Below are 21,712 nucleotides of genomic sequence, written 5' to 3' on the forward strand. Positions count from 1 at the left end.
TGCCTTATCCAGAATTTATATTATTACTATTTTTGTACAATACTTACCATAATTGTTTTAGACACAGCTTGTCATATTTTTTTATAAAAATAAAAGGGTAAAATGTTAAAATAGTCACTTTTGTTTGTCTCGGGTTACATTTTAGTCACTTATGTTTGAAATATTATGTTTTAGTCATTTACGCTATCGTGTTGTAGCATTTTTAGCCACTTAGTATTAATTGCCGTTAACAGTATAACCGTAAACTGATGTGGCACATTAAATCATCATTTCAAACGAAAATTTTAGGTTAAATTTTAGCTCCAAATGAAAATGGGGACCAAATGTATAATTTAACCTAATTTTTTTGTTTGAAATAATGATTTGTCATGTCAGCTTATCGTTACACCGTAAATGACAATTAATGGCTTAGTGACTAAAATGTTACAACATATTAACGTAAGTGATGAATATGTAATATTTCAAACATAAGTGACTACAAAAGTGACTATTTTGGTAATTTACCCAAAATAAAATAATAATAATAGTAAGGTCAAATTTGCTATTAGTCCCTGTACTTTGTGAATATTGTTGATTTAATCTTTGTACTTTTTGAATTTTAAAATTTTAATCTTGACCTAAATAGTAGTAATTAAATCCGTTTGGTTAAATTTAATCACTTATCCTACACTAGAGTTGTCCATGGGTTGGGCCGTCTGAAAAATGGGAGAGTTTGAGCAAAAATATAGGCTCAGAAAATGGGCTTGGGTAAAAAAAAATCTCGTTTAGAATACGGGTCGAGTCTCGGGTAAGTTATTTTGGCTCAAGCCTGGCTCGACCCACATTAAAAAAATGTTGTTTTTGCTAATGTTTTCCCACTTTTTGCTACTGTTTTGCTGCCATTTCACTATTATGTTATTATTATTTTGTTTGTTAATGTTTGGATATTGTATAACACTTGTTTTATTGTTAATTTTGCTACTATTTTAGAGACATTTGCTTGTTAAGTTGCACTTATCTTAGTGTTATTTAAGTATAAATATTATTTTTAATTTATTTTCAATTCGTTGGAAAACATTTATTTTAATATTTTTAGTGTATTTAGTATATTATATATTTAATTTTTTATATAAAAATAAAATTAAAAAAACTAAGACGGGCTGAGCTCGGGCCTAAAATTTTGTTAGGACCCGACCCATGGACAACTCTATATTGCACTATGCGTACAATTGTAGGTTTTGTTCATATTCTTCAATTACATTATTCTAAGTCCCTATATTTTTCAAAATTTGAAATTTCAATCTTGACGCAAATGATAGTGGTTAGTAAAAACGGTTGTCCAAGTTCATCCTAATTGTAATTTTTTAATAATTATTTTAAAAATTATAGAAAACCTATTAAAAATTATTTTTAAAAAATATTTTTTTTATTAAACAATAATTTGAATCAAAAGCAATTCAAATTTAAAATATCTTTATAGGATTTTTTTTACTTCAAAAAAATAGTTGTTGATGTGACATTTAATGTACAAGTGGTTGCCACGTGTCACCATCAGCAAAATTTAACGATTAAACTTGATCATTGTTAACGGAGGAGTTTGATAGATTAATTTTTCATTTTTAAGGGATCAATTGAGTGCTAAACTTTGTTAAGAGCTTAATTGCTTTTTTTTTTTTTTTACTAATAAGCTGGCATGGTTTTACACATAAAATAATATATTTGATGTATCATATTTTAGAAATAACAAAATTTAATAAATTTATCAATTATCATTTAGCGATGATTGAATAAAAACTAAAAGTGACCAGAGTTAAAGTACAATAATAAAATTCACAATTTTACAAAGTATAGGGACTAATGACAAAATTTAACCTAATAAAAATCCCCAAATAATAATAATAATAAAGCGTATGATATCCTCCTAAAGTTATTCACAAAATAAATGATTAAAATATAAATTTATATATTTATAACACATTAATTACATGAAAATAAAAATAAAAAATAACATACAATATTTTCTTCTTTTCTTCTTTTCATTATTATCATAAGGTAAATTATAAAATAGTCATTTTATTTGTTTTAGATTATATTTTAGTCATTTATGTTTAAAATATTACGTTTTAGTCACTTACGTTATCGTTTTGTTACGAAATAGTCACTCTACTGTTAAACTCTATTACATCCCTAACGGCAGTCCTATGTGACAGTCCAAATAGATTTTAAATGTCAACTTGGATGTCCTACATTACAATCCAAATTAATTTTATTTAATTAAAACCCTATTTTCATCCCAACAACTGGACATCCAAGTTGGCATCTAAAATTCATTTAGATTGCCATATAGGACTGCCGTTAGGGAGGTATCAAAGTTTAACAATAAACTGACCACCTCGTAACAAAACGGTAACGTAAGTGACTAAAATACAACATTTCAAACATAAATGACAAAAATGTAATTTGAGGCAAACAAAAATGACTATTTTTACAATTTACTCTTATCATTATTACTTTTTGGGGATTTTACAAATTTTAAATGCCTTCGACTTATCTTAACACGAGAAGTCTAGCTGAAATTGAGCTCTCTCAACTTCCCACAACTTTTAAGTAATTTATTTTATATTTATAATTGTCGTTATTATTTTATTGTTTTCACGTATGATTTTGATTTTAGGATTATTGTTAAAATATTTGTGATTTAGTTTTAGTTTTTATATATTTATTGAGTCTTAACTCGATTGGAATAGGCAGGACGATATGGGTTCGAATACGCTGAAGCATATTATCCTCCTATTTAAGGGTTGGTGATGGGTTATTAGAAGTGATCATAGATCGAGCTTAAGCTTGCTTAAACTCAGCCCTAACTGAAATATAGGCCTAAAATTTTGTCAAAATCGGCTCATATTTACAAAAGACTAATTTAAGCCCATTTTAGGTCTACCCATATTATTTTTTAATTTTTTTAAAAATATTTATATTATATTATTTTAATATTTAATAATTTAATAATTTTATTTATTGAAAGTTTTTTTATAGCCATTTTAATATTTAGATTAGAGTAGTATTATATATTTAGTGTAAATTTATTTTTTTTAATACGTTCCAAATTACATAATATATAAAAATAACATAATATAAAGTATAATAAGCTTAAAATGGGCCGAGTTGAGCTTGGACTTTGAATGTTCAAGCCTGAGCCTGACCCATATTTTAAAAGTGCCTAATTTTTTTTGTCTAAACCCTTCCAAATTTCGTGCGGGCCTTTAAGCCTAGACGGCTAACCCAACCCATTAACAGGTCTAGGGGATATGAGTAAATTTAAAGGTTGTGTCAAAAAGAACATATATTATTACAACATATAATCAGATTATTAAACATGAATCAATAAATTATTTAAATTTTTATTTAAATCAAATTCGAGTTTTGTATATTTACCATTTTGTTTTCAAAAGATATATAGCTTATAATAAAAAATATTTTGCAAATATGTTAAAGAAACCTATGCATGTGTTTTTGAAGCAAATCTCGGGAAATCCTTACTTTTCATCTTCTTTTGACTTCTTGTGGATTGTTTTTCTATACGTGGAATCTTTCACACCATTGAAAATTATGATATCATTCACGCATTTAGACGTTCTATGCGCCCACCCCCAAAATGAGTTTAAAATTTTGTATAAATTCAATTGAGATAAAAATATTAAAATTTGAGCTTGATTTTATTTATTTGTATTAAATTTAAAATATATGTAATACAGTAAAAATATTATAATAGATTAAAAAATAAATTTAAGAAAATTTTTATATTTAAATAACACTAAGATAGGTGTAAGTAAATACTTCTAAAATAGTAGTAAAATTAATAATAAAATAAGAGTTATAAAATATCTAAACAATAATATCAAAACAGTAACAACATAATAGTGAAATGACAGCAAAATAATAAAAAAATAACAGTAAAATAGCGGGCAAATAACAAGAAAACAACATATTTTTTATTTTTACTAATTTGGTCCGAGCTGGGCCCAGACAAAAAAATCTTACCCAAGGCCCGGGTGTTGCTTTTTTGTCCAATCTCATTTTTCGAGCTTATATTTTTATCCAAACCCTCTCACTTTTCGAGCGACCGGTCCTGTCCATAGACAAGTCTAATCACACATTCCATTTACTGAAAATTATATATATAATTTAATAGATTTTTGGATTATTAGAATTTAAATCTGCCATCTTATTGAGTACGTATTGAAATTTGCTACTATATTTTATTTTAATTGATATTTACCATTATACTTTAAGAATATGAATAAATTTATCATTCAACTTTTATGTGATTGAACATTGATATTAAATTTAATTTTATCAAAATTTACCATCAACTTTGATTTTTGTAAAATTAAAATTTACTGTTTGATATTAATTTTGATACTTGAAAACAAAAAACCATATTTTATCTATTAATTGATGGGAAAATATTTAGTACGTGGAGTTTTTAGACTCTACAAGCGAGAATCGAGGTTGACATATTTAAAAATAAATATTAAAAAGAAGAAGAAGACACAATGTTGCTTGTGAAATAAAAAATATTATAATATTAATGTATTAAATAAAATAATTAATTAATTAATTATTAATTATTAAAAAATATTAAATATAAAACAAAATTTTCAAATTCACAAATATCAATGAATTACATGTTTTGTATTACACAATTTACACCAATTTTTGACATCAAAGTTAGTTCCCAATGGAACCTCCATGAATTGTGATGTAGAGTTTCATATTTCAACATGATTATTTTAGACAAGGAAAAAATAGGTCATGTGCCTAGAAAATGAAAGAAAATAACTAAAGTATCACTTTTTAATTAAAAACTATATGTTGGAATATTTTATGGGTCAGGGTTATGCTAATTGCTTAAACTCGAATATTTTCTTGAAATTAGGAAGGTTTAGATAAAAATATTAAGTTCAAAAGATGTTTAGGAAAAAATTAAGTCCATTTAAGATATAGATCAAGTTCGGGCTTGAATATTCAAGACTCAAACAAACCCGAGCTTGGCCTGTTTTTTAAGTTTGTAATGTCTTATATTATATAATTTATAACACATAAAAATGTTAAGATGACTGCATATAAAATTTTAAATAAAATTTATTAAATATTGAATTAATATAATTATTTTTTAATTTTTTTAAAAAATAATATGAGTGAGTCTAAAATGAAGTTGAGTTAACTATTTGCAAATATAAGTAAGTTTCGACAAAATTTTAAATCCATATTTCGGACTAAATTAAATTTAAACAAACATAAATTATATTAGTATCATATCAAAATTCTATCTAAACCCGACCCATCAACACGTGTAAACCTAAACCTTATAGTGGAACTCCAAACTCACGTTCAATACCTTATATAAGATAATGGCAAGCTCTAGTTGTTTTGGAACTTGTTCAAAATAAAAAATGTTGCCTACTTTATTAGTAGGAAACATGAACCGATGAAGGAAATATCATCCATATGTAATCGTCAAAACAAGAGATTAAAATGAATTAACAATACATAATTAAACCACTTTTATCGATTGAATTTTGTTCGATTAGTATGAGTATTGTTGTTAATATAGGAGGATGTGGATTCGAGTGTATTGAAGCGCATTATCCTCATATTTATGGGTTTAGGAGAGACTATAGATAGTTCTAGGCATTGTGTCAAAAAGAGCAGATATGATTAAAACCTATAATAAAATTGTTAAAAAAAAGAGTAAATTATTACATGAAATATTCTAGTGTTAAAAATTGGTCCCTACACATCACGTGTTACTGTTTGGTTATTATGTCAGCAATGCTAGTTTTTAATAGTAAAAACGGATGATTTATTTTACAAAAAGATTGGTTTGCTCTTTGATCTAATGTGTAAGGATTAATTTATCAATTTTTTGATAGAAGAGGTAAAATACAAATTGAAACTTAATCTAAAAAAATCAAATATGGATAGACCGAGGCAGACCCGATTTACCTTTCTTAAATTAGGTCAGACTTAAACAAAAAAGTAATCACACATTTCAAGTTGAGTTGGACTTTGAGTAACTCAACAATTTATATATTTTTCATCTTAAATTTTGATTTTAAATAAAAAATTTTGAATTTTAACCCAAACCAAAATATTAAAATGTTTAGTTTTTGGTTTTCGGAAATTTGATTTTCAATGAAGTTACTTTTTATCCTCCCATTAAATTTTATACTTTACAACATTATATTTAAATTGACATTTTATCTTTTCATAAATAATTTTTAAATGTTTTTATACCCAGAAAAATAATTTATTAGATTATCTCAATGTCCATGGGCCGGGCCCGAAAAAAATTTTGGCCCGACTCTTAGGCCCGGGCCCGGCCCGAAATATTGGCCTAAAATTTTGCCTAGACCTGTCTCGGAAAAAATAATAAGCCCGAGCCCGGCCCGATTTTTAATAAACACAAAAAAATATTTTAAAAATAAAAAAATAAAAAAATATTTTTAAAGTATTTTAAAATTAAAAAATAAAAATAAAAAATATATATTTATTATATTCGGGCCGGGCCAGGCTCGGGCCAAAAAGTTGAGCCCAAGCCCGACCCATTTTTTAAAACGGGCCTCGTTTTTTATCCAAGCCCATATTTTTACCCGAATCCTCTCATATTTCGGGCGGGCTATCGGGTTGGGCCGGGTCGCCCGGCCCATGGACAGGTCTAATCTCAATATTATTCATAACATTTTAATTTTTCTGCTTATACTAAACTTTATCACATAAATCGTGGTGGGTTTGTCTTACATAAACAAAGAAACCGGGAACATGAGGTGCAACTAAGGATTGGGATAATACCAAGTTTTACCCCTATGCTTTTAATGAAATTGTCAATGTGGCACCTGTAGTTTTAATTTATTCATTTTAGTACATGTACTTTCTATGCATTTGATATTCTGGTACCCATCCTAACCACGTTAATTTATGACGCGTTCAACATGTGGGCCTGTAATGAAGTAACACGTGGCATGAATCACACCAAAATTTTTAAACAACAATCAAAGGACTTTTATATATATTATAGATGATAGATTTATATATAAAAAAAATCATATTTTGAATAAAACACAATGAACATGGAAAATAAGGGGTATTAACTTAAATTTTAATTATTTTTAAATATGTAATTATCGTTGTAATTATTTTAAGTGTATAATTTTTACAGTTATTTTTTTTAAAATAAATATTATAATTATTTTAAATATGAATTTAATAATATTATGAAAAGAATTCTTGTTTTGAAAGGTAAATTCATTGATTCATTTAATGAATGTAACCATACAATTTAAAGAGAAAATAATAACAAATACTTGTCGTATATGGTGAAAGACAAGTTTCATCAACACAACAAAGGCTTTAGTTTTAGCATCAATAGAACATTATGACACGTTGACAATTGACTTTTTCACAATTCAAGCACGACATATCTGGAGTGATTATAAGCACTTAACACAAGGAAATCAACCCCGGATGGCCCAAAGCGACGATAAAAAATCGACAAAAGAATCTAGCATTCACCAAACTAGAGAGGACGACAATAAAATTATCACTAAAATCACTTGTAAAAACTAATATTACATGTATAAGCAAGACTAAAAATCGTGTTACAAAAGCAAACAAAAAATTTTAAAACTGAAGACTTATTAAACAATGGAAAAACAAAAAAAGAATATAAAACTTAAAACAATACGAGTCCAAATTGATATGTGAAATTATTTATTATTCTGAAATACTCTCAAAACAGAAACAAATCAATAAGTTGACAAAGAGCCATTCGCTTTCCAAGAAAAACTGCTGATGGCCGATGGAGTTTTAGCGAACGACAAGCACCGTCACTTGTCCATCACAATTTGTAAAGACAATAAAGATACATACAAAATAGATCTGCAAACTGAAAAGAGACAAGACGTGTGTAGTGAATGAGAAGAAAGAAAGAAAGGGTTGATGGGAGAGAAAAAAGGCAGGCGATAGCCAGCCCGGAAGCTGACACTGCCGTTGAGCAAAAATCTGAAAAGAAATTTTTTTAAAACTCCACTTTTATATATATATATTATAAATTATAGATTTATAAAAGAAATACATATTTTGGATAAAACACAATGAACATGTGCGTCTCACATGATGAAAACTAAAATTGTATTTATAGTATTTTTTAAAATTAGTGATTCTCGTCCAAGGAGCCGTTGTACCTTAAAACCGTATTCCCAATGAACTCCACGAATTTGTTTTTCTAGGTTTAATGCACACTTTAGTCCCTAAAGTATATTTCTTTTCCGATTTTGGTCTTTAAAGTGTTTTTGGCCCATTTTGGTCTTGTTATAAGATGTTCACAGTCTAGTCCTTTAAACGTTAGTTTATTGGGATATTCAACCAATCATATGCTGCCACATGTTATACGATGATGTTTTCAAGACATCATAATCCAAAAAATCTAAAAAAATACAAATTTTAATATTTAAAAATTTTTATAAATCACATTTACTAGAGCTTTAACATGAGATCGTTGTCTCTTGGAAGGATATCACCTGCAATAATTTTGTTCTATAATTCAATCAACCAGAGTTCATAATTGGTACATCTTTTGAGGTGATATATTTGGATAATTAAATCGATAAACTATGAAATTTAGTCCTTACACTTAAAAAGTTAAAATTAAGTTTTTCAACTTTTTATTTACAAATCCAGATCAATCATTAAAATCATAAGTATTTTTCATAAAAAAGAATCAAATTGACATGTTGAATAAACTGCTCTCATATGATCTGAAATATAATTGACGAGGAATAAACACGTTGAGTTTTTAGTAGAAATTAGCAGTAACAATAATAATTAGATTAAGATTTTAAACCGAAAAAATAAAAGGATTAACTTTTAACTTTTAAAATATATGAACTAAATCTCAAAATCTATAGAAATACATGGACTAATATCATATTTTGACCTACATATTTCCCTACTTTTTGGTATTTTCTATCAAAAACAAATCTAATATTTTTGGCGGCAATTCTTCCTTTCTGGTAGCAAAAATTAAAAAATAGAAAAGAAAAATAACTGATTTTACAAATATCCCCACTCATCAATCAAACGCGTACGTTCCCACTCCTATTTAATTAACACTCCAAAATGGCCTCTTTGATAAAATAATAAATATATATATATATAAAATGTGATTTGAAAAATATATATTTTAAATAATTTTATTATAAAAATAATCAAATTTACTTTTTTTTGTATTTTTAGGAAAATGTGAATTTTTATAGGCTAAAATTATGGAACAATTTAATAAAATAAGGATTTTTTTGTTTTTTTAAAGATCTCGATATCTTTTATAGGAATTGGTATAAATAATAAATGACGTTTTGGTTGAATAGAAAAATATAAATGTTGAAAAATTATAAAATATTTGGGTTCAAATTTTATTACGGGTATATTTTCTATATAAAATATATAAAATGACAAAACACTTTTAAAATAATATAATTTATTTTATAAAATAATCAGATTTTTGTTATTACCCAATTAAGTTAATGTTGGATTTACTCGTGATTTTAATTCAATTGAGTGAAATATATATAGTCGTTTTAATATATAAAGTGTTATATATTTATAAAATTCACATATAATATTTGTTCTATATAAAATTTGATATATTCACATATTTAAAATAAATTTATATTAATTTTTATATGTATAGAATTTAAATTAATAATTGAATATTATTAATTTTTTATAATGTAAATTATTAATTTTATATAATAATTATAAATTTAATTTAATTTAACTCACTCCCTTTTCAGGCGCGTGAAGATTAATAGAACAAAAAATTTCACTAGTATAAAATGCCTTAGTATTTTCCCTTCTCTAAAACCTTATGCCCTAAGTCTCATCCTTCACCTGAAAAAGAAACCCAAAACTTGAAGCCCCTCAAACTGCAAATAATTTTCTACTAAATTGGTTTCTAAGCGATTGCAGTTAATGGGTTTCGCTTTATTTTCGATTTTCAGTACGGAACGATCCAATTCAGCCTACACCCTGGTGAGTTAAGTACCGAGTTCCAACGATTTGTGTCTGTCTTCAAATATCATCGGTTTATAGAAGCACCCAATTGGGAAAACTGAAATATGGATCATTAATTGAATACTCATTTGCTTAAATCTTTTCGATTAATATTATATGCAATGTTTTATGGAAGTTTAGGAATATTTTGATATATAAATTAGAGGTTTTACATATTAATTTGTGGGGGGTTGGTGGTCATGCAATTAACACCGACCTCGGTTTCTTCATCGAAACAGAGGGGTTGTGGGAAAAAAAGGGGTACTAGGCTTCAAACGAAGCGTAAGAGATTAGATGCAATATGTGAAGAAGAGTATAATAGGAACCATAGAGAAGGAAATAAAGGGGATGATGTTGAAGGGCCGGAGAGTGTGGATTTGGAACTCCGTAGGAGCTCACGGGTCAGGAGAGCGCCTGTTATTTTGGATGTGTCACCTAGGCCTCCGAAGAAAAGGCAAAAGGTTGGGAAGAGTGGGAGGTCTGGTCGGGGGAAGAGGAGGTTAGGAAGTGTGAAGGAGGAGGAGGAGGAGGAACAGATGAGGGAGGTACTGACTCTGGGGAGTTGGACCTCAAGGTTGAGGGCAAGGAGAAGGAATGCGAGTGTCAAAGTGAAGATGGAGGACAGAGTTCTGTCTAGTAGCAGGAAGCTTTTTGGGGATGTAGGTGGGAATGAGGAGGACGAGGAGGAGGGGGAGGAGGATGAAAATGATGATGATGAGGAGGAGGATGATGAAAATGATGATGATGATGAGGAGGAGGACGAAATGGAAGAGGAGGGTCAAATGAGTGATAGGGAAATTATGGTTGTTAAATCCAAGAGGCTGGGGAGGGTTAAGGCGGCTAGTGGTTCAGGGAGTGAAGTAAAGGTTGATATTTGTTGCGAGGAAGAAGAAAGAGAGGTCGAAAAAGGAGGAATTAGAGGTGATGGAGTAGTGGAGGGTGTGTCTGCTTTCGAAAGTGAAATGAGTGAAAATAATGAGGATGAGGTTGTGGAGGGTACAGCTGTTGCAGAGAATGAAATAAGTCAGAGAAATGAGGAGAGGTTGGATGACAGTCTGGTTGAGGTAATTAACAAAGAAAATAGAGAAGTATCAAATTGTATAAAATTGGATGAGGGCTACATTGACCATGAAAATGCTAAGGTAATTGAATTAATTGAAAGAATGGAGCCGAGGGAAGAACAAGTTCAACAGTTCAAATGTCAGGATGAAGGAGCAAATGGAGAGGACGTTATGGAAGTACATAATGTTGCAGAGGAAGTTGAAGATTGTTGTGTTCATGATGCAAAAGATAATGGATTGTTTAAGGTTCCTAAAAAAACTTTGGAGCATAAAAGTGATATGAAGGTAGAAGAGTCAAATCAAACAGCTGCTGAGACAATTAGCAAGCCACGAATCAAACAAGGGAGGAGGTGTGGTTTGTGTGGTGGTGCAACTGATGGCAAACCACCAAAGAAGCTGGTTCATGATGCTGGTGATAGTGAAAATGAAGCATACAGCTCTTCAGCTTCTGAGGAACCTAACTATGACATTTGGGATGGGTTTGGTGATGAACCTGGGTGGCTTGGTCGTCTCCTTGGTCCTACAAATGATCGTTATGGTATTGCTCGAATCTGGGTTCATCAACAGTGTGCTGTATGGAGTCCTGAGGTGAGCTTTATTTTCCACCACTTTTTAGAGCTTATTAATTGCCTTTTCGTGATATTTTTGAGTATGCACATATATGCATTTACATATATTATGCTGATTTTATCAACTATTGTTTCCTCCTCAATAAGCTCTAGGATTTTATAGGTATTTTGGACGTCCACTATTGTTACTGTAGTCTGTAGCTTCTTTGGGCTTTTGATACATCATGGTCTTGTACCATAGCTTGTTTCGTGATATTTTTGAGTATGCACATATATGCATTTACATATATTATGCTGATTTTATCAACTATTGTTTCCTCCTCAATAAGCTCTAGGATTTTATAGGTATTTTGGACGTCCACTATTGTTACTGTAGTCTGTAGCTTCTTTGGGCTTTTGATACATCATGGTCTTGTACCATAGCTTGTTGTCCATTCCATTGTGAAACTTCCCCTTTTAACAATATTCACTCTCTCTGTATGCATATATATCCCCTTTTTTCTAATGTTCCTTTTTGTAGGTTTATTTTGCTGGCTTGGGTCACTTAAAAAATGTTAGGGCAGCACTTAGTAGAGGAAGAGCATTAAAATGCACCAGATGTGGGAGGCCTGGAGCAACAATTGGATGTCGTGTTGATCGATGTCCAAAAACATACCACTTGGTATGTTTCTTGATATCTTTTGTCCAAAGAATCTCCCTCAGTACAGCCTCCCTTTCTCTTGCTTCAGTTTTCATTAGAGACAAATGAAGATGTCCATATTACTTTCTTATCAATGGCATTCTATTTTTTGCAGCCTTGTGCAAGGGCTAATGGCTGTATATTTGATCATCGCAAGTTTCTCATAGCCTGCACTGATCATCGACATCTTTTTCAACCTCATGGTCTTCAATATTTAGCTAAGATAAAGAAAATGAAAGCTAAGAAAATGAAGTTGGAAATGAGGAAAGAATCAAATGATGCGTGGCGAAAGGATATTGAAGCAGAAGAAAAATGGTTGGAGAATTGTGGTGAGGATGAAGAGTTCTTGAAACGTGAGGGCAAGAGACTTCATCGGGATCTGTCAAGAATAGCACCTGTCTATATTGGAGGTTCAGAGTCTGACAGTGGAAAATTTTTTGAGGGTTGGGAATCTGTTGCTGGCTTGCAGGATGTTATCCGTTGCATGAAGGAAGTTGTCATCTTACCGCTGTTGTATCCTGAGTTCTTTGATAATCTGGGGCTTACACCACCCAGAGGTGTTCTTTTGCATGGCTATCCTGGAACAGGTAAAACTCTTGTAGTGCGAGCATTGATTGGTTCTTGTGCTCGTGGGGATAAACGGATTGCATATTTTGCCCGCAAAGGTGCTGACTGCTTAGGGAAATATGTTGGTGATGCTGAACGTCAGCTGAGGCTCTTGTTCCAGGTCGCTGAGAAATGTCAACCTTCAATCATATTCTTTGATGAGATAGATGGCTTAGCACCTAGACGGACAAGGCAGCAAGATCAGACACATAGTTCAGTTGTGTCCACATTGCTTTCTCTGATGGATGGTTTAAAGTCTCGAGGCTCGGTGGTGGTGATAGGTGCAACAAATCGGCCTGATGCTGTTGATCCTGCATTGAGGAGGCCAGGGAGATTTGATCGAGAAATTTATTTTCCACTGCCATCAATGGAGGACAGGGCTGCAATCCTTGAACTTCATACTCAAAAATGGCCAAAACCAGTTACTGGCTCTTTGCTGAAATGGGTTGCAAGAAAGACTGTAGGGTTTGCTGGTGCAGATCTGCAGGCCCTTTGTACTCAAGCAGCTGTTATTGCTCTGAAGAGGAATTTTCCTTTGCAGGAAATGTTGTCTGCTGCTGAACAGAAAGTTTTGGGTGCTAAACGTGTCCCTCTTCCCACTTTCAAAGTTGAGGAAAGGGATTGGTTGGAAGCGTTGTCATGTTCTCCACCTCCTTGCTCACGCAGAGAAGCAGGAATGGCTGCTCAAGATTTAGTTGCCTCTCCTCTTCCTGCTCATCTCATTCCTTGTCTGGTAGAACCATTATCTGATTTGCTTCTTTCTCTACGTTTGGATGAGCGCCTCTGGTTGCCACCCCTTCTTTCTGAAAGTGGTGCTGTGATTGAGAGTGTGATTGTTTCCACATTGCTTGAAAGGGGACTGCCCAAGGATCATTGGTGGTCCCACGTTCGTGATCTTCTTCAAGAAGGACAGGTTGTTAAGCAGATAGTGAGTAGGCTATCATGTGCTGGAATGCTAATTGGAAAGACTAGCTTTGCTGATTATGATGCATCCGTAGGTGATATTAGTGATGATGTTGGCAAGTTTGAACATTCAATAGTGCATAATGGCTGCACACGTTCCAGTTTGTCACGAAGTACCTATTTGACTTCAACCAGGAAAAGAGGGTTTCGAATATTAATTGCTGGTTGTCCAGGGTCTGGCCAAAAGCATCTTGCTTCCTGTCTTCTTCACTGTTTTGTTGGGAATGTTGAAATAAATAAAGTTGATTTGGCTACAATTGCACAAGAAGGGCATGGTGACCTAATTCAAGGAGTAACTCAAATTTTGAGTATGTTCCTCATACTTTATCTTTATGTTCTAGGCAGAATTATTTCTTCAGTAATTCCTGTTTGTTCTTTAATTAACATGAGATATACTATTTTGATGCACCTTTTCGCCATCTATGCTTCTTGGGTCATGGTTCAGGCTGCTTAGTGATTCTGTAATCTAGGAATTTCTTTATCATTCTTTTCCCTCTTCTACTTGGTAGCTTAGTGGTGTCTAAGGGGTTTCAAGAGCATGTATGGCAACTAATCAGCTTCTTGTGTCATGTTTTCTGCTTTTATTCTATCCTTTCACACCACGTGTTTTAAACTCAAAAGCAATTTCTTTTGTGATGTTTGACTAAAGGTTTAGTTGATCTTGTTCATTGGGAAATCCTTACAAACTACAAATTCATTGGCAGTGAAATGTGCAAGCCTGGGATCAAGTGTAGTGTTTATGCCAAGAATAGATTTGTGGGCTGTCGAGACCATTTACCAAGTTGCTGAGGAGAGCAATTCCTCTTCAACATTACATCAAGCACCAATGGAGGAAGATCCTCAACTTGTTGAAAAGGAAAATGGATCCTCTCAGCAACAATCTGAGCTGGCGGAAACAGGAGAGGATACAGCTGCTGTTCAAAGCGTCTCATGTGCCTGGAGCTCATTTGTGGAGCAAGTGGAATCTATTTGTGTGTCTACATCCTTGATAATTCTGGTACGAGTTATTTTCATTTTACTTATTTGCAAGATCTAATACTCTTTTTTTTTTGGTTGCTTGAGTATCTAGGCTCTACTTGTGGAGCTTTGTAATGAAAGTAGTTTTTGCTTTGCTCTGGATATCTGATTTTCTTATTTCTATTTTCTTCAACAATTCCTTGGTTGCTTTGATTTGTCTAGTGTCAGATGGGACATATTAGCACTTTTTCTACTTGCTATCTAGTAGAACTTCTTCCATTTTACAGTAGAGGTTAATTTGATAGTTACTGCTTATCAGTTTTTTAAGTTGATTGATTCAGATAAAATTGGAGAGTTGACGTAACTGCATTGGAGAAAGGTATTAGGTAGAGCTCGTTCTCTGCGACCTTGACATGAATAGATTGACTTATCAAACTAAAATACAAACTTGAAACATGGTGCTTGAAACTTCATGCTTGGTCCTTTTACTTGGTTTAGGATATTATGAAGCCAATTGTTATGAACTTGTTAGTATTTTGAGCTGATCCTTGTTTAATCGTAAATTTCTTTGCAAGCATGTCTAAGGCTTAGCGCTTCTTATCTCCAAACAGGCTACTTCTGAAACTCCCTATCTGGAACTCCCTGATAGAATAAGGGAATTTTTTAGGAGTGATCTACCAAATTGCAATCGGAAAACTACATTAGGGCATGCAGTACCCAGATTTACTGTGCATCTTGGCAGGGATTTCGACCATGATATGGTTGTTAAACTATCTGCTGCAGAGTTATCAAGAGATCTCCTTCAATCTTTCGTTCACTTGATTCATCAAAGATCTCATGTCCATGAAGGTCCCAAAAGAAAAAATTCTGTCCAAACTAGTGCAGCTACAGAAAATGATAATACATCTCATGGTTTGGCTTGTGAAGTTGGATCACAACCTCGTGGTGATTTGTCTGTTACGGTGCCGACACCACCAACCAACAGTAAAAATTTGAAGGGCAAATCAAGCTTGATGCTGGCAATAACTTCATTTGGGTATCAGATTTTGCGATGCCCTCATTTTGCAGAGCTTTGCTGGGTGACATCGAAACTTAAAGAAGGTCCTTCTGCAGAAATAGGTGGTCCTTGGAAGGGCTGGCCTTTCAACTCTTGTATCATTCGTCCCACCAACTCATCAGGCAAGGCAACTTGTGGGTCCAGCAACATTAAAAGCAAAGAGAAATTTGGTTTGGTCAGAGGTCTGGTTGCCGTTGGTTTATCAGCATACAGAGGCTTATATACATCACTCAGAGAAGTTTCCTCTGAGGTGCGGAAGGTTCTTGAGCTACTAGTTGGGTGGATTAATGCAAAAGTTACTACTGGAAAAGACAGATATCAGTATGTTCATATCCTGTCTCAAGTTGCTTATGTGGAAGATATGGTTAACAGCTGGGTTTATTCACTGCAGAGGTACACTTTTCTCATTACATATATATGTCTTGGTTCATATATGTGTATGGATTATAATCTAACAAGAGATTTGATTCATTTGCAGTTTGGATCAGGATCTTCAAATAAAAGCATCAAGCCCCAATCCATATGCTTTGGGATCTCAAGGTAATTATTCTATACATGTGAATGATACAGATAGAATTAAGGAATATGGACCAGGTGCAAAAATTAACGAATCCACTGTGCAAAATAGCAATTTCATTGACTTGAAAGAAAAGGATGACAATGATGGAAAAGTGAAACTTTTTGAAGCCATACAGGGGATAGGCCTCAGCGGTAATACTAATTCCGAAGAACATCTTAATTGTACTCTGGCCGACATACCAGTTGCACATGTAGATGAGCAGACTGCCACAAATCCTAGTTTGTGTGTGTCGGGAAGTACTAGAAATCCTATGGTTGATGGAGAATTAAATGCTCAAAATATAGATTCCATTGAGATGAACAAGATGGATGATGATTGTACTCCTAGTGATGAGGGTAAAGTTTCTGCAGTGGAAGGTGCGGTAATGAATGTAGGTCTCAGTGGTAATACTATTTCAATGGAGCATCGTAACTATTCTGTGGTCGATGAGCTGGTTTGTGTAGGCAAGCAAAACGGGACAATGCCTGCTCCAAGTGAGTCAGTAACTACTATAAATCCTACCCTTGTGGGAGATCCTCGGTCTTCTAAACAATGTAATGGATTTGCACCCAGTGAATCTGTTCCTTCTAAGAATGGGTTCTGTAGTTCAGATGAACTGAACGGTGAAAAGTTCTCTGGTTCTGGGAAATCTTGCAACCAGATTAATGCTTCTGAAACAAGGATCAGTATCACATCTGAAGATGGTTTGCATGAAGATCATGAACATGAAAAGGATCCCAATTTCTCTTCAAGTGGAACTGTTCTTCCTGAATCAGAAGTTACATGCTTTTATCAATGCTGCTCTGGCTGCCTACATGCCCTCCTTAGTTTGATGCAAAAGGTTCTGCTTAAGGAATGGAAATCAGATGAGAGCCATTGGACAGTTGATGATGTTTATGAAACAGTTGCGTTATTGTCTGCGGATCATCTTTCAACTGTCACTAAGGCATTTGACGAAAACCCGAGTAATGAAAATAACAGGAAGTTATTGAACTGTCTCGAAAGGAGTCGATGCCGTTGCAAAAGCTCAGCAAATTGTTTAGTTCTTCCCATGGAATGTAGCTGTCACTCTGTTGGCACCAGTTCTCCGAACATACAAGTCGAATTCGATCCGAAATTCATTTACAGAAATGGAATGATGGTTCCTATAGATTCTAGTCAAGAAGTTTCTTTTCACTGTAAATTCGAAACGTTGTGCCTTTGCCCTCTTATAGAGTCTATATCAATGACAAAGCAACCTGCTGATTGATTTCGGGTTTTTACAGCGTATCATATCTTCTTCCAAGAGGCATACTTGACTCGAAGGGTCGTTACTTAGTTTCCTACTCAAATAGCTTCCCCAAATTTTGTTTCTTCTGGGAAGAAGCTATAACCTATATATCATGTAAATATCATCCAAGGTTTCTTCTGCAGTTCTGGGTAGTACTGTATGTTTCTCTTATGGCCATCACATGATAATATATATATATATATTCATATGGAGGTTTGCCATTTGCTGAGTTTGTTATCTTACTGCATTCTTTTTGCTTTCTGGGAATTATTCTTTGATATTTTCAATTTAAGTAATGCAAAATTCCAGGGTTGATAAGTTTTGAGATAATCTTTCAATATTGTAGACATTATAACTTCAAATGTTCATAATATTTAGGTTCCATTTGCCGTGGGATGAAACTGCTGTTATAATTGCATCAAAACCCTTTGTTATTACAACATGATAATTGCATTAGGCATCCTCAAACTATATCCTTTATATGATTTAATATAAAATAGAAATAAAATAAAACTGAAGAAAATAGCGACAAAAATATTAAAATATAGATTTTTACTAGATTTATATTTACAATATTTATTCTTTTAAAAATTTAAAAGATCTTTTTACATATATGGAATAGTATGGAGATGGATGGGATTTGAATTCATGATATTTGTAATATATGATTCGAGGGTGTAAAATGTACTCAAATTTTTAAAAATAATTAAGTCTTTTTTCACTCAATTGGATAGTTGAACTTTTAAAATGTATTAAAAGGTTCTCAAATATTTTCAAAAAGTAATTAAGTCTCTGCATTTTTTACTCATTCGGTATTTGATTTGTTAAAATGCATCAATTTTTTTTGATCGTTAATTTTAATAGTTGATAGTTAAAGTTAATTACTTTTTTCAGTTAAAGTCACTACGACATGACATATGGCAAAAAATTATAAGAAATAAAATTAATAAATTTATTAAATTTTTAAAAAATATAAAAATATTTAAAATTTATTAAAAGTTAGAAAAAAGTTACAAAATTGTAAAAATAAAAAATGTAAAATTTTATAAAAATATTAAATATAAAATTGTAAAATTTTATAAAGTCACAAGAAAATTATAAAAATGTAAATAAATTATAAAATTAACATACCAAAAAAACCTTTTATAATTGTTTTTTTAAAGATTTTATGAAATTTTACAAATTTTATAATTTTGTCACATGTCATGTTATGGTTGTGACACGGGATTACTTTTAACTCAAAAACGTAGGGGTAGTTAATTAATGGTTAATGGTTAAAGTTAATTGTCAAAATGTTTTTTGATATATTTTGACAATTTAAGTACTTAATTGAGCATAAAAAGAGTAAGAATTTAATGAGGAGGTTTTACACCTTAAGCCTAAAAATATTAATTTGATCGTTCAATCAAAATATTAATTTAAAATATTTTGTATATTTTAAAATTATGATATATACTTTATTATCTCAACTAACTCAAACAAATAAATTTAATTTTTAATATGGTATATATACTTTATTTTTAATTGATTAATTATTCAAAATGCTAGTGATAAAATTGTAAAGAATAATTCAAAAATACTGATGAACAAAATCCAAAGGAAAAAACACAGAAACATGTACCATGTTCGGCTCATCAAAAACCAACTCCAAGCTTAGTCGGCTCATTCTTCCATTTACAACCATTTGAAGCAAGCTTAGCTGATGATCTCATCATCGGCTCTGACATGCAGCGCGTAAGCACAAACGGCTCACACCCTTTACCCCCAACCACCTTCTCATCAACTTTAGCAGTAATCGCCGCCGCCGCTGTTGGAGGAGCAGCCGAGAAAGAACAAGAAGACGACGGTGGCTGTAACGAAACTGGAACAGGATTATTAAAGTCAACGACCTTTTGTTTGACCAATGGTTGCTTTTCCTTCTCCCTGATGAAATCCTTACTACACACCCATGTCTCCTTTGATACCTCCATTGACAACTTTGGCTCACACATCATTAACAGCAAACAATCAGGCAATAAATTCTGTTGACTCTCACTCTCCTTTGACTCATCACCTTCTTGATCAGTTTTCATGGCTTCTGTGCATTCAAGTTCGGATCTTTCTTGGGTTTTCTCTTCTTCCTCCACCATTGAAGTTGAGCCCTTTTCTTGTACATTTTCTTCACCATGTAGATTCAAAGTTTGTTCCTTTATGGTTGATTCTTGCTGGTCAGCATCTTCATCATTTCCTTGTTCTTCTTTGCTTTCACCTGCATTTGTTTCAGCTTCTGGCTTTTGTTCTTCTTCATTTTTAGGGTCTAAATCCAAAAACTTGTTGGCAAAAGCAGCCATTTTTATAGGATCAGATCTGCATCTCGTTAACAAAAATGCATCCTTTGGTGGAATACATGAAATACTCAACCTAGTTTCATCTTCTTCATCTTCATCATCATTTATTTCAATATCCTTAAAAGCATGTCTCTCACTACTTTTCCTCTTTCCATTATCATCATCATCATTATCACCAGATCTTGCTTCTGTTTTGTCTTGTTTATCTTCTCTTTGGTTGGTCATACAAGAAGGCAAAAAGCAGTAAAAATATTCAGCCCCAAATGCTCTCAATGCTTCACAAATAGTCAATGGCAAATGCACCCATTTCTTGCATTCTTGACTATTATTATTGCTTCCATTGTTATGATCCATTCCTGTTCTTTTAGATCTACAAGCTCTAAACTTTTTGCCTTGTTTCTTACTCTTCACTCTGACTTGACCTATACAAGTTACCTTAGGGGAAGATGGCTCAGGGTTTTCAAAACCAGAGCTTTTCTTTTTACCATTAGAGAACATTGGTGAAGCTTGACCACCTTTCATGCTACCATTGCTTCTCATCAATCTCCTACCAAAAGAAGAAGAAGAAGAAGAAGGACCTGAAGTGAAACAAATGAAAAGGTCACTCATACTGCTGCTACTGCTAGAACCTCCATGGGATCTCTCTGGATCCATCTGTTTTTGGGGGGTTCACTGTGACATCATCATTTCACAAGGAAAAAGATTCTTTCTTTTTTCTGATTGATAGTCAATGAAATAGCATAAGAAAAAAAAGGGTTTTTTGTTTGATTGACGGTGAAGTGATGGGGTTGTAAAGATTTACATGTACGAGGAGGATTAATGGAAGAGAGAGAGAAGAAAGCATGTGACATTGAAATGAAATGAATGAACATGAAAGGAGAGAGATGAGGAAAATATATGTTTTGTCTCTAGCAAATCTTTTGTTTGTTTCTTTTGAGGTTAGGTTCAATGGGCCATTGAGCGTTGCTGTGTTTTCCTTTTTTAGTTACTTTCCTTTTGGGTTTGATAAATTGACTGCTCACATATAGTAGTGGGCTGTGTGCAAATAATATTAAGGTTAAATTCTGCTATTAGTCCCTATACTTTGTGAAAATCGTGGATTTAATTTTTGTACTCGATTGATTTTAGCTTTTGTAGTTTTTGAATTGATCAATTTTAGTCCCTATGTTTTTCGTATTTTAAATTTTAGTCTTGAGTCAAACAATAACAGTTAAATTCAATTACTAGTATTATACTATGTATATAATTGTAAATTTAGTTCATATTCTTCAAATAGATCATTCTAAATATTTACACTTCAGTCTTCGAACATTAATCCGTCAACTGATCTTTTAGTGAGTAATGAGTGGCTAACATGATATTATAAATATGATAATATATTTCCCGCACTAGATTTCGGAAATAACAGAACCTAATAAATTTAACAGATTTTAAAAAGTAGAAAGGCTAAAAATGATCAAACTAAAATACAATGATTAAATCTACAACTTGCTTAAACTACATGAACTAATAACAGAGTTTAACCTAATGCTAATACACCATATAAATACAGTGTCTGGGCCATGTTAGAGG

General features: G+C 32.2%; 1 protein-coding gene across 1 annotated transcript; it reads left to right on the forward strand.

Annotated features, from left to right (window-relative positions):
• Nucleotides 1-9,916: 9,916 nt before the first annotated feature.
• On the forward strand, nt 9,917-18,143 carry LOC105790217 (hypothetical protein). The gene is made up of 6 exons (XM_012617699.2): nt 9,917-11,741; nt 12,243-12,383; nt 12,517-14,278; nt 14,675-14,967; nt 15,539-16,377; nt 16,463-18,143. Exons 1-6 carry the CDS (start codon nt 10,293-10,295, stop codon nt 17,790-17,792), a joined length of 5,814 nt encoding a protein of 1,937 aa, XP_012473153.1. The 5' UTR covers nt 9,917-10,292; the 3' UTR covers nt 17,793-18,143.
• The last annotated feature ends 3,569 nt before the right edge of the window (nt 18,144-21,712 follow it).

Source organism: Gossypium raimondii, chromosome 8, assembly GCF_025698545.1.
Source record: "Gossypium raimondii isolate GPD5lz chromosome 8, ASM2569854v1, whole genome shotgun sequence".
Lineage (NCBI taxonomy): Eukaryota > Viridiplantae > Streptophyta > Magnoliopsida > Malvales > Malvaceae > Gossypium > Gossypium raimondii.

What these genes read in the sequence shown, in the direction of transcription:
- LOC105790217 (XM_012617699.2), top strand. Translation starts at nt 10,293, where the DNA reads ATGCAATTAACACCGACCTCGGTTTCTTCATCGAAACAGAGGGGTTGT. An exon ending in GTGCTGTATGGAGTCCTGAG is followed by an intron (nt 11,742 to 12,242) that starts GTGAGCTTTATT and finishes TCCTTTTTGTAG; the next exon opens with GTTTATTTTGCTGGCTTGGG. An exon ending in TGGGTTTATTCACTGCAGAG is followed by an intron (nt 16,378 to 16,462) that starts GTACACTTTTCT and finishes ATTCATTTGCAG; the next exon opens with TTTGGATCAGGATCTTCAAA.